The following is a 13,891-nucleotide window of genomic DNA, read 5'->3' as shown; positions in this document are numbered from 1 at the left end:
ATGAGGGAAAGTGGACGATGGAGAGAAGCTGAAGCTCGTGGGAGCCTGTACGCATTTATAAAGTATCTCTGGATGATTTTTTTAAGATAAATCTGCTGAACTGGGAAAACCAAAACACATCAACCTACACATCAATCAGACTGGGGCTCCTTGGTCTCAAAAGGCTTTTTCAGGTGTATATACCTATTCTCCCTATTCAAAACTGGAGGATGAGACTCTAGGGGAAGAAAGAGGTCAGTCAGGTAAACAGTCAAGATTCTGCTCAGTTCTGACTTTTTAGAAGAACATTCTAACTATTATTTTACACCCATCTCTGGAGTCCCCATGATATGCAAAAAGGGCTGAGAACCCTTTTTCACTCACATTGTGGAACTCTGCCAGACTAAGGATTTGAGTCTGAGAAGTTATATTTTGCTCTGATGAATCCTGCTTTGATTATGAGTTACAAGGTCTCTCAAGAAACTGCTGGGACCAGAGGATCTGGTTATTTTAGACTCAGAGGGTTACCAATTGCTGCTGTGTGACTTCATAATTCTCTCAATCTTATCCAGAGAAGAAATCATGTATTTTGGATCTCAGTTTCTTAAAAACTAATCCTTATCATAAATCCAGAGTCTAACTGAGCTTTTAACAACAAGAGAAAGAGAATGCTGCATGTCTTTTTTCTGTCCTTGCTGATCCACATGGGGCTGGGGAGTTTGTAACTCTGGAAGCCAGACAGGAACAAAATCCTAATTCCCAAGATAAATCTGGGAGATTTCATTTGTATCACAAAGAAAGAGCTACAGATAGACCTTCAGTCTGACTTTCTCTCAAAGCCAAACTGGAAACAAATGTTTGGTGTTCAACGCAGGGAAATAAAAAAAAAAAAGAAAACTAAGGAAAATTTTCTATGTATTTCCATTTCTGGGTTGCCAAGTAACCTGAGGATAAAAAAGCACTGAAGTGCTGAAGCAGAAGGGCAGCCCTACAACTCTTGCTATTCCCCATCAGTCGGTTGCTTAATTCAGATGTCCTGAAAAGTGACATGGGTTCCTCTGGCATGTGCCCATATCCACCATATTTAAGCTATGAAATACATAATTTTTAAATTAAATTTCTGGTACACTTCAACTCATAGCATATGGTTTGTGTGCTAGATCAAGTGGATGATTTTCTGGAGAGACTGTCACGATGCACTTTGATTGGCATCTTTCCCACCAGCCTCCAGCAGTTGCCCTGCAGTGATTAAAAGGTCTTGTTCAGCCATACACAGCATCATTTGTAAACAGCCTAGATACTGTGCCATTTAAATTGTTTCAGCCCACCTGGGTGGGTGTGCAAATCTCACCAAGCCAAGATCTGACAAGAACACTGGGACGGTTTTCCCAGCTCGCTCCAACTGCTTGAATATAATGAAGTTTTTAACAGGGTTGTGACACCTTTTCTCCCTAATTTTCAGCTCTTTCAGCTGCTCCAATGAACACAGTCAGAGCTTTTAAAATATAGTCTCCAGCCTCCTCTGGAAAAGATATATACTCTATAATTATACTGTGAAGATTAACCTCCTTTCCCACTACTCATATAAGAAACACAAATATAGCCCTATCTACTCATCTGTCCTCCCTTACCAGTTTTTTTCCCCTTCAGTGTGTGTGCATATTTTTGTATTATTTGAGGGGAAAGGTTGGTTGGCTGCTTCTTTTACAATATTTGTCTCCATTTGCTTCTCCTTCTTATCCTCAGAAAAACACAAGATGGAGTGGAGACCTAGAAACATCTCTTATCAAACTGACACATCTCCTTTAATTTCTTCAGGGAATCATTAACATCATGAACTCATGACCCTACTGGAAATCATAAATGGTTTAGGTTGGAAGGGACCTTAAAGATCACCTAGTTCCCAATCTCCTGCCATGGGCAGGGACACCTTCCACAAAAGAGGTTGCTCAAAACCCCATCCAACCTGGCCTTGAACCCTTCTAGGGATGGGGTAGCCACAGCTTCTCTGCACAACCTGTGCCAGGGCCTCACCATCCTCACAGTAAAAAATTTCCTCTCAATATCTATTCTAAACCCACCCTTTTTCAGTTTGAAGCCATTACCCCTTTCCTTATCACTCCATGTCTTTGTCAAAAATCCCCCTCCAGCTCTCTTGTAGCCCCTTTAGGTACTAGAAGGGGCCCTAAGGTCTCCCCAGAGCCTTCTCTTCTCTGGGCTGAACAACCCCAACTCTCTCAGAGTGTTTTCAAAGGAAAGGTGCTACAGCTCTCTGATCTTCTTGAAGTATGGAGTTGTATTTCTTTTGTATTTCTCCCACTTGCTGGGCTGTGTGCAATACCCAAATAAGTAAAAAAATAAAATCAATACCATTGTATAGATAATGATTATAACTTGATGATATAATTTACTAGCTGGGCTTCTGTACTGTTCATTTTATGTTAGTTTTTAAGACACTTTTATTATTCGGTTTTATTTCTTCCCTCTCCCCCTCAAGTTTTTCAAGACTGGGTTTTGATTAGAATTAAAAAGTAAAACGTCTCATTTTGATTTAAAAAAATTATGTTTTCCAGACATTTTAATGAGATTTTCAACCTTATGTTCTTATTTTTTTACAGACAGCTCCAATTGTGATACTTTGACTTACTGACTTTCAGAAAATAATTTCTGGTGGAAGGCATGACTTGATCTGAGGACTAGAATAAAAACCTGTCTTTTAATGAGCAATGAATGTCTGCATATATATTTTGGCCATATTGAACCATATGCACTTTGACCAGGTTTTTTGCAAACACTGGTCATGGATATTTGGATTTTCAAGTCACAAGTATCATTAGTGAACTTTGACTAGATGACTGGATCACTTTAAAAAAAGAAGAAAAATGTAATGTAATTCCCAACATAACTGATTGGCCAATTGTGTTCACATTTGTATTCACTACAAATCAGCATCTTCACCAGCAAAATTCCATCATAGGAATGTACATCAAAAATGACCAAGTGTCACAAAAATAAACTCAGAAGTATTTAGATAAAGCATTTATCCAACTTTTTTAAACTAGGATCTACTGCATTCTCTTCCCCTAATGTCAACTACATCAGTAAACACTGTGCTATCAGCAATAATCCACGTTACATTAACTTGCTGTTCCTGTATTACCCTGATGAAGTATTTATCACTTAGAATATTTCTTCCTAGTAAATAGGGTATTTTCATAGAGCACAGTTCCAGCATTACCAAGTACCTTGATAACTTTCATGTATTTTCTGTCACAGTACATTTAACAGCAAAATCTCAAGAAGTTGCCATAGAAATTATAAAAAACATGAAAACTGTTGATACAGTGCAGAACTGCCATGCCTCGGGGTTGTATGCAGTGTGGATTCTTTCATGTCTCCACCTGACACATAATGTGGTTGATTCTCTGAGTGGATTACATTTTCCTCAGTATACCACTTTCACATGCTTAGATTATGCAAACAGATACGTGATGGTACCCAAATTATAGCAATTATTAGAGATGTCTGTTTTATAGTAGTCCATCATTAAAGCCTACCCAGCACAAATGTGTCTTCACAACCTTTTAATGAATTAGAAAATTACAGATCCCCTTTTTCTACATGTGTTTTATTTTGTTGTTTGGTGGTATTTTCAAGACAAGAAAACTCCAGTACCCTTTAATTTTAATGGTTTGAGTTCATCTGTTCATCTCTCACCTTAGATCTACCTCCACAAAGTGACATTACATTTCTTTCATCACAAGTGTGGATGTCAGGGCACCACTTGGAGCTGCAGGTGGAAGAATGAAAAGGGAGAACAGAGGAGCTCTGAATAAACAAATATTCTATTCCTATGTTAATGACTCCTCTTAATGAGAGGATGCAAGAATACAAAATACATATTAGTTACAAGGAGCTGAATTGTGTCCACACAGAGTGTTTTCTCAGAGTTATGTAGTAGGCATTATCAGATTGCTTCAGTGTTTTCCTTCAGTGGGTTAAATTTCTCTGGGGTAGCAGTAGAAGGCAGTGTTTCATGGAGCAGCCGAAAAATAAGCAAATAAAGAAGAAAATTCTCCTGGAAATATATATAAGAAATGCAGCTGTAAAAGACACTAAAAATTCTCTGACAGCATTTGCAGGTAGAGCCTTCTCAAGACTAAAACTAGGAAGCCCAGCGGTGTTTATTCACAAGACTTAGAGTGACCCACAAACTATTTACAAGGCAATATGAGAGACTAAAATAGCAATGAAAATATCAGTGAGCAATAAGGAAAACGCATCTTTGGTTTCACCAACCCTTCAAATCCATCTAAAAGTCTTTAAAGTCTTCCAGATGACCCTTCCTATCAAAAGAAGCAGTGTAACTAAATGCAGGCCTTGCTTTTGTATTCCACTTTTAGAGAAGTCCTAGTTTAGACAGTATTGGAAGCAATCTGTATTAAAGCAACTCCTCAGCCTTCCTTAGATAACAGAAAATATCCCTCATTCTCTGCCCATTACTGCTGTGTCCTGGTTGATTCCTTCAAACACATTTAAATTAGAGAAAGCACCAGCAACAGGAGAGAGTAACCCCACTTTCTGCTTTTCTTGAAAAGTTGCGATGCAACACTGTCTCCCCAAGTTTGATTATTTTTACTTTTGATAGCAGAAGTACAGGCTAGGTTACACTGAGATGTGTTATACAAAGGACATTCTACTCAAGGTGAAAACACAGGCTTGCAGTTTCATGCTTTGTTTTTGGCTGTAGGGAAGTTAGATGGGTGGTTGCAACATCTTTTCATCTTTTAACTTACTCTTTGCCTTTGAAGTTCCAAGCCTGAGTTGTCTTATTTGTTAGGTTCTAAGAGGCCTTCAAAGTTTGAGCTCCATAGAAAGGGAAAATGATAATTTTCATCATTATTTTTATTGCAGGCATCCATCATCTCAATTTACAATAAACCAGATCTGTAAGCAATGACAGGAAACTTCAAAAGGTTGGGAGCACTGTACAGAATATGGGGATACAGGGACAGTCTTTCCATCTCTCTGACCCTCTTCAGTGATTACAATTTTGCTGGACATCTCAAAGACTGGGTACCCAGATTTCTGTGACTTTCTGCTTTTATTAGCCCAGAAAAAAACAGATGTGTAGAGCTGTGTGTTTGCATCTGAAATTTTGAGACCCTTTTAAGAATTCTACAGGAAAGAAATACACACATGTCTGTCTAAAGACACTTACATAAAAAGAAGTTTAAGCCAAAAATGAAATTTAGCTTGCAAAAGCTTCAGCTAACACAGGTTCTGAGAAAGGATTAAATAGCAGGAGCAGCAAACAAAATCTATGGTATATCCTTTGCAGACTAAATATAAATTTAACTTTAGAAGTAAATTTGACCTAGAGCTCTTACTTTTTTTATAAATTAAAAGAAAATATTTGACTGAACCATTCCTGAATCTTGATATGTTCAAAACCTGTGGGTTTGTCAGAAATTTATAGTTTAGAAACTACCATGGGGGTCTTATTTTAACCATTGGGTTCAGCTCCTCCTGATTTCAAAGCTTCTCTTTGAAAGGCATATTCACAAGACGTAAGCTCACTTCTGCTCACAGGCATACTGCTGCTTCCGTGAAGAGTTGATGAGAAATCTCACAGATTTACACCAGTGTAAGCAAAAAGAGAAATAAGGCAAAATGCAAGAAAAACCTTATCTTTGATTTGGACTATATAATTTAAGTCAACTCATGCATTATGGATGCCTCGAATTCTATCACAGCCATGTAGGTAATGCCCCTAAGTGAATTTAGATACAAATCGTATGGCATACGCTAATGCAGCAAAGAGTTCAACTTGCATTAGTGACAAAAAAGCCCTGATACTTCTGCAAGGTAACTCTGGCATCAGACTTGCTAATGCTTTGCCATTGCCATAAAACAACTGACATTCAAAGATTCAGCAGGAGGAACTTACACATGGCTGATTCATACAGCTGGAAACCTGACTGGAAACACTGCACTGCTGCTTAGAAGCTTTACTGCAGAGTGATTTAAGCTCATAATGAAGAAGTGTGTGTGCCTTTAGTTCAATAGTCATTAACTTTCAAGGACTACATAGGTCTAACAGTAGTTAAAAACATATCACCAGCCGCTAGAGGAATCTACTGCTACCTGTGGCAGAAATGCTGGTATCCTCAAAGATTCCAAGACTTCAGGCTTTGGCCCTTAATTGCAGCAGGATCAGACTGAACTCTTCACTCTCCTATCCCAAATCAATGCTTTCTTCAGACTATTATTCAGCATGGTTCAGTTGTGCATCACCCTTAGATCACAGACCCAATTTTCGAGTATCGTATAAACACACAATGCCCCTTTCATACCAGTTCTAAATTAATCTCAACAAATCAGCAGTGCAGGTTGCATTCAGCCATATTGCCTTCAAGACCTCATTTCAACATCTCTGTATGTATGGGGAAGTTGCGTCTAGGAAATGAGGAAGAGGGTTTTGCTCTTACCAGTAGAATCTGTTTGGTGCAACTCCCTCATGAAGAAGCAGCCATCTTCTGCCAAACTCCACTGAACTGAATAACTGGGGACAAAAACAAACAGTCATGAATCACAATAAAACACAAAGACATCAGAGAAATTAACCTGAAGAACCCTGTATCACTTCTGAGACAGTGACTTGGGACTTTTACTTCTTCCAAACTCTAAGGGACACACCTGAGGCAGCTGAAAGGTGTCTGTGGTGCCTTTTATTGGCATAGACAATACTGAGTTGTGCGATATGGGACACAACTGGTATTACCTGAGGAATCACTTCATGTGTACACCCAACAACCAGCCATGAATGAAAATTCATCATCCATTTGCCTTCCTCAATGTTACATTAGGAGGACATTCTCATTCTATTTATCAGTGCCATCCTTAGACAGCTTTTTCAATCTGGCACCAAAAATGTTCCAACATGTCTAAACTTCTCTTGCAGGACTGGATGAGTTTAAATAACACAAGTTGCTTATAGCACAGAAACCCATGATTCTCCCTCTGCTCCTGTCCTTCTCCTGCAAACAACGTGACACCTTCTCCTACTCTGGGTTACACAAACAATATTCAAACACATCAATCATTTCAGAAAATATTTTCATGATAAATACCAAACCAGGCTGAGAAAGGTCAGCAAAAAGGCATGTTACAGGTATTAGAAATAGTTTGACATGTCTTTGTTGAATGATATACAAATGTTACTGTTAGAGAGCACTTGCAAACAGATGCTGCCCGTAAATGCTGCCATCAGGTAATTCTCGGAAGGCCAGTAGAGAGAAGGATCACTTGGGTTCTTTTATTTCTTCTGCTTTATTTAGCTTCAAATTTATCACATGGAAGAACTGAGAAGCAGTCAACCCTAAACTTTCTTGCAGATTCATCCTATTTCCCTTCTCTCCTTTGCTTGGTAGACTAGGTCAGTACCCTTTCTGGCAAGGCAGATGTTGGACACCTTATTTGAACTGTGATCTCCCTTTTCATGACACCACTTTAGCGACCTTGCATAAAATGCCAACAATCTGCATCTTCATGTGAAAACCTTGACAAATTTTTTTTGGAACACATTGTGGCAGGGAAGAGAAAGATGGATACCTCTGAGAATAACTGAGAAGGAAAAAATTATGATTTTAAAACTTCAGGTTCATCAGAAAGATGATTTGAATATATTTTAAGAATAATGAGACTGGGATGCAAAAAACCTTGAGATCTACTTATTTGGTTATTCATTCCAAACACAAACCCCAATATCCCTTAGCTTTTCTATGGTAAAAACTTGGAAGGACATCAAGAAACTAGTTACAACAGCTTTTTGGTAAACAGTAGACTGGCATATGTCAAAATTTACTTTAAATACGAAAGCTAAAAATTCACCTCTTTCATCTTCCTTTCTCTTGAACAGTCAAAGAGAGAGGGAAGAAGGTGGAGGGGATAGAAGATAATAAGAGCAAGAAGAGGGAAACCAGTTTAGTTTTGTAGCTAGAAATGCATCCACTTTAAAACTTCAGTGGTGAGTCTGCTATTTTTCCTTAAATAGAAGATTCTAGATACATTTTTATTTAAACTGTAAGAAACCTTAACTATAACTAAGGAAAACTTTCATTTTTGAAAATTAAAGAAAATCTTTTGGAATATTTAACATTAATTTTTAAAAGTAATTTGAATTCACCTATTAAAGAACTTTACCATTAGAGGAGGTATTCCCCCCCTTCACATTCAAAATCCATTTCCAGACCCGTTTTTATAATTGCAGCAAAAATAAAAACATAGTAACAATAAGCTTTTGTTATTATCTATCATCTCTCTGATGTCAGTATTCTCCCTTTACTGGCACAGTAGTTTCTTCCATGACAAGTAATGTCTTTGACATACAGTAATTTTAGTTTTAATGAAGCTCATATCATCCTTTCGCTAAGAATAGGGAGCAAACCAAACAACTCAGCAAATACCTGTGTGTTTCCAAACTAGGGATACATAGGATCTAAGCTTTACAGCGACATTGATGTTCAGATGCCTGAAGTCATCATACTAAATCTCGTTTTCCCACTTCTGTATCTGTTACCCTTATTCCTCTTTAGTTTCCCTGTGTACAACTTTCAGCGGGTTGTGAATTTGTTGGTGATAGCAACAATTAACTGAGATTAATTTCAGCATGCAAAAGCTTTCTCTGTGCTCGTGCCTGCAGTCCCACTGCAGTGCCAGGTGGCTGAACAATCCCAGTGCCACAGCTTCCCTCTGGCTCTTCCAGCACAGCTCTTCAGAGGGGCTGTTTACCTGGTGCATTCAACAACTCCCTCAGCAGAACAGAAGCTGTGACAGCGCGCAGCACCCAGGGAGCCCTGCTTTCTCTTAATCTGTGCCCTGAATGAGATGTGATTCAGGCAAAAAGTGGAGAAATGCTAGACTTTATAAGTTTCTTTCAAAGGCAGGAAATGGATTTAGCAATACTACTGTCAGGGCTGGGCTCTCAAATTAGAAACCAGTGCCCAGTGAGTTGGAGACAGCGTGTGAGAAAAGGCAACAGCTCTCAAAGGGAAATAGCAGCTCTCTGGGAACCCATGCCCAAAGCTCTCATTGTCTTTGATGAGACACTTTAATAACCAGGATGGTTTTTTCCTCCTCTGCCATTATCTCAGCACCAGCCTTGGCCTTTACTGACTCAGAGAGCACAAGCAGCACCAGTGTACCTCTAGAAAAGGCAGAATTCCTCAACTTATGTATCACCCTCTCCCCCCCTAAAAAACAATCTATCCTTTGCAGTAAGAATTTTTTACAGATATTTTATTCTAGTATCATTCATTTTTTAACTGAGTTTATTCAGTTGGACCAGAAAAAAAGAAGTATTCAGAGGCTAGATTTTTTTCAACTATCAGTTATGATACAGCTGGGATTATTTTTTCCCACTTAGCAATTATAGTGCCTATATGGATATTTTTCAAAACCAGCATGGTATTTTGCCATCATTATAAAAGCCTTTTCTCTCTTGGGACTTCTAGTGACAGACTTGTGCATGCAGTCCCTTCAGAGATGACATTTTGTTTTCTTTGGCATGCTGTTGTCTGATGACAATTTTCATTATTAGAATGAATTAGATAATGTTCTTTGCTACACTTCTTTTTCAACCACAGATAGAAAAGGAACCTATTACCATTTCAATGTATGTTTTCATCTGAGGGCCAAGTAGTGATCTGACATATCTGGTTTCACAGAAACAAAACTGATATGAAGTACAAATCTCATATTGATCTCTTAGACTTGACTCTGGTTCATCAGGGAATAATTCTGTTCTTGCTTCCTCTTCTCTTGTATTTTTATTTTTCTGTGTAATGCGCAGATTGTGTAACAATCATTAACAGTCTGGTTTTCCTTTGTTTTGCTTTTAAAAATCCTAACATTCCGTGAAGTAGAAACCTACCACCTACTTCACTCATATAAGGAAACAAAAATGCAAAGGAAAAGAAAAGGCTGTTCTGAAGTTACGAGTACCTTCTGAGACTGAGCAGGGATTCAAATAAACTCTCTGAATGGCAAGACTACAGAAGAGTCCTCTCACAACACAACACTACTATCTTCTGGAGAAGGGAAAGTTGACATCTGAAAACTGAACTTCTTTCCTTATCTACACTAGACATGATATGATACTCCCCTCTCTCTTTTTGTTTCCCAGTCTGGTTAAAGAAAAGGTGATTTAAATAGCATGATGAAAATGGCATGAGGGAAATAGTTTGAGCTAGCTAGTAGTTCTGATTATTTTTCTTTTCCTTAAGAGATTTAGCAACTTTCATATTCTTATATTCAAAACAAAAAAAGCTGTCTTTCTCTCACCTCAGTCCAGCTTACTTAGGTATCAAAGTATATTATATTTAATGAAATTGCTGCATGGGGCATTTCTTCTTCAGAGCAGCTAAAGGCTGGGAGGCAAGTTGTTATTCCCTGAATCAGACTATGGACCAGGTTTTTCTCTACCAACACTGAATTTGACAGGAGAGTATAAACAAAGAATCTGAAATTGTGAATGGTATTTTCTTCCTAGAATAAAGCATAAGAGTCATGATTAAGGATACAGAAATGGACTTCAGCACTGACAGTCATATACGTCCCTGATCTCTGATCTGTTTGTAAGTTCCAGTGTTAAGAAGCTTAAATACCCTTGAAGCACTGATGTTCACAGGACGCCGCATAGACTTTGAACATTTTAAGTTGCAGGCAATGCATTAATCATGCCACACAGAAGCCATCAATAAGGTTTCCCAATAATTGGTGTTTATTGAATGCTGATGGAAACACATCAGGGCAATAAAGCTGTCAGATACCTGCTTCACAGCTCTGCAGCTGCTTTTGCTGATGAACCACACACTACTACCACATAGACTGTTTGTTGTTCAGTATGATCATAACACAGCAATTTCTCTTGTGCCTGTTCATCAGATCATAGCATCCTGGAGATGACCCTTAGCTGTCTTCCTACCTAACCCTCAATAACTACTCACACATTCTCAAATATGAGCCACATTCAGCCAGTGTTCTGGTTTTGAGGTAGCTGGTAAACAACTCTATTAGGGTGATGTCTCCAGTGCATTCAACTCATATGCTAAAAAAAGTAGCTGGCAACATGTTTTTTGCCAGGACATATTTAAAGGAATCTGACTGGCATACATGTTTTAAAGCAAGAATGAACCTCTAATATCATGAGTCTGTTCTCCTCCTAACAGATGCTGCAGATTTTTACCACTAGCTCAAGCAGTAAAGAGAATTATTCAGGCCAACAACTGATGGCTGAACTAGATTGTATCATTTGGAAAGACACTCAATCTCAAATCCAAGGGATGATGAATTTATCACTTCACTTAGTATGTTGTCCTCAAAGTTAAGTCCCTTCTCTACTAAAAAAATACTATCTCTGTAACAAATAACAGGGTATCCTGCAGTTGTTTTCTGTTGTGTTGTAAATTTACTAAGTAGGTTCACAACTGCATTAAATAAATGCATTTTTGTTTAAAAAGTGTATTGTATTAGAATGAGAATAGAACAGAAAAAGCTTGTTACAGCAGAATTTAAGGCAAAGTGTGAGAATTTTCACGCACACATGCACAGCTTTAAATTTTAAAATAAATGATTGTTTATCATTTGCATTACATTAAAACCTATGGCTTCAAGTGAGTTTAGTGTTGACAGGCACTTTGTATAATAAGAAACTGGAGACACATTGGAGAGGACAGTCAAACAAATGACAGAGGCAGAGACAGAGAAGGGAGAGGTGAGTCATCTACAGAAAAGCGAAAGGAGTTGCTTAACACCACAGAGAGCAGTGTCAGACCTAGTAATATGGAGTACATTTCTTTATTCATAATCCAGTGAGCTGTCCAACTCTGATTGAAAGAAAAATAGTAATTTTTTCATGGAAGTAGGAAAACTGGAGCTAGATAGAGCACAGAAAATCTTGCAGAGAAACAACAGATCTGCCCTTAACTAAAAGTATGTATCCATGGACCCAAAAGCAGGAAAAGAACAAGTTCTCTAAGGGTACAGAGGGTTGATGTTTACACAGAGGGATAAACAAGGACGTATTGATTTGCCTAAAGATGAGTGAGTCAGTGGTAAAGAGCACAGTGCTTACTGCTTGAGAATCTTTCCTTCTGTTTTACTTATCACAGTTCACAGTCCTGGCCCAGAAATCTATCTTCTTCTCTTGACTGCAAGGTTGCCACTGGGCTCTGCTAGTTGTTTTTTTCCTTTTTCTTCCATCTTTTAATTCCATTCTTTATTTTAATTTCTTACCCCAGCACATCATGCTTAGTGAGGTCTGTAAAAGACTGATGGGTACTCTAAGAAAGTGTATTTTACAACATAGTTTGTACACTGCACCATTATTCTTCTTTTGATGTCCCTTCTTTCTTAATTTTCAGAATGCTGGTTGTTGCCACATGCTCATCAGTTTGCCTAGAGATAACAAGGCATATTTGCAAAGGGTTGTGTGCTAGATGTGTTATCAGGATGCCTAACAGGCATCTGTGCTTAGGGTCCTCACACAAATGGTGAGCACAGCCCTAGCTACAAATGTGGGTGTTTCTATGCATCGCTTGCTCAGAAACATAACCACATGGAATGTCTTAAAAATAGAGAATAGCATTCACAAGGCCTCTGTGTGGAAGGCCATATCCATCCCTGGCACAAGTGCTGGTAACCCAGGAAAGATATCTAAGATCGTGCAGGAAGTGCAACATTGCAAAGGCTGGAACAAACTACTTTTAACATACATATTACTTATGACTTTTTCCAACTTCAATATGCGTCAACGAGAATCAAGTCTGCTGGAAATCTGGCTTGGATGATTAGTGGTGTCCCAAATATTAACACAAATAGTGTAGACTGTTGCAGGAGTGATGCCATAGGGGAAGGGAGAGTTATTCACATAGGCTAATGTTAGCTTTATGCAAACTAGCTCCCTGGCTGTGGCTGTAGTCTGTCAAAAGAGATAGGCTTTTCCAGAGGATGATTCAAAGTGGCTAATGCTTACCACTATAGAGAAGCTTTTTTCCTCTCCATTAACTTCAGATGGGATTAGCCTCCCTCAGCCAACATTAGCCCAAGTGAATAGTCCTCTAAATGTTGTCAGCCGTGTGGAAAAAAAACCCCAACCCTGAAATGATGTCACTTGATGTTATCAACTCTTTTTTTTTTTTTTTTTTTAAACTATGACGTAATTTCTGATAAAATAAATCTGGATTTTATTCTCCTTTCTCTGGTGTAAGTAAGCTGTGACTGTTACCGCTGAAACTGAGAGGGTGTAAACAGAAACAGAATAATTTATGTTGAAAGGAACCTCTGGAGGTTCCTGGTCTGATCTTTCTCCAAGAAGATTCACCCTTATAGATTCTGGTGCAACGAAATGTTAGGTTTTAGAATTACAAAGTATATCCAGAATAGTCCATCACATCTTGAAGAGTGAATACTGGCTGCATCTGTGGCAGATACTCTACTGTCAGACACAAGTATTAGACCAAAACACATGCATAGATGGGGTGGAGGTACTGTTAAGTGTTGGCCTGTTCTCTCACAGACATCCTGTGGCCACATGCATCCATATCTCTTCTCTAAGTGGCTTCTCTATCATCCCTGATAAAAGAATACCTTTCTCTTCCACTTATCTGCATGAGAAGTGGACATCCTTTAATGTAGGAAAATGAAGAAGATTATATGATTTGATGTCAGAAGATATGTTGTCTCACAAGTATCAGAATCCTGATTTGCTAAACTGCGGCACTTTAGAAATATCAGTCCTTAACATTGATCTTCAGCATGACACATACAATCAATAAAGGTAGAAGATGGAATCAGATATTTCAAAAAGGCCAAAATGAAAAAAAATATAAGAAAAAAAGGAAATATAAAC

The 13,891-nt window shown here is 38.3% G+C and overlaps 1 protein-coding gene across 3 annotated transcripts in view; it reads right to left on the bottom strand.

Annotated features, from left to right (window-relative positions):
- SORCS1 (sortilin related VPS10 domain containing receptor 1) overlaps positions 1-13,891 on the bottom strand; it is a 268,559-nt gene that overhangs the window by 84,529 nt on the left and 170,139 nt on the right. For all 3 annotated transcript variants that reach the window (XM_027735281.2, XM_039381133.1, XM_027735283.2), the window contains exon 5: positions 6,471-6,544. In XM_027735281.2, the coding sequence (XP_027591082.1) occupies positions 6,471-6,544 (74 nt within the window). The remainder of the gene's footprint in view (positions 1-6,470; positions 6,545-13,891) is intronic.

This window comes from Pipra filicauda, unplaced genomic scaffold (genome assembly GCF_003945595.2).
Source record: "Pipra filicauda isolate LSUMZ 115617 unplaced genomic scaffold, ASM394559v2 scaffold213_size2393758_pilon, whole genome shotgun sequence".
NCBI classification, from domain to species: Eukaryota; Metazoa; Chordata; class Aves; order Passeriformes; family Pipridae; genus Pipra; species Pipra filicauda.
The sequence above is the reverse complement of the archived record's forward strand: the minus strand, read 5'-3'. Positions and strand labels throughout refer to the sequence as shown.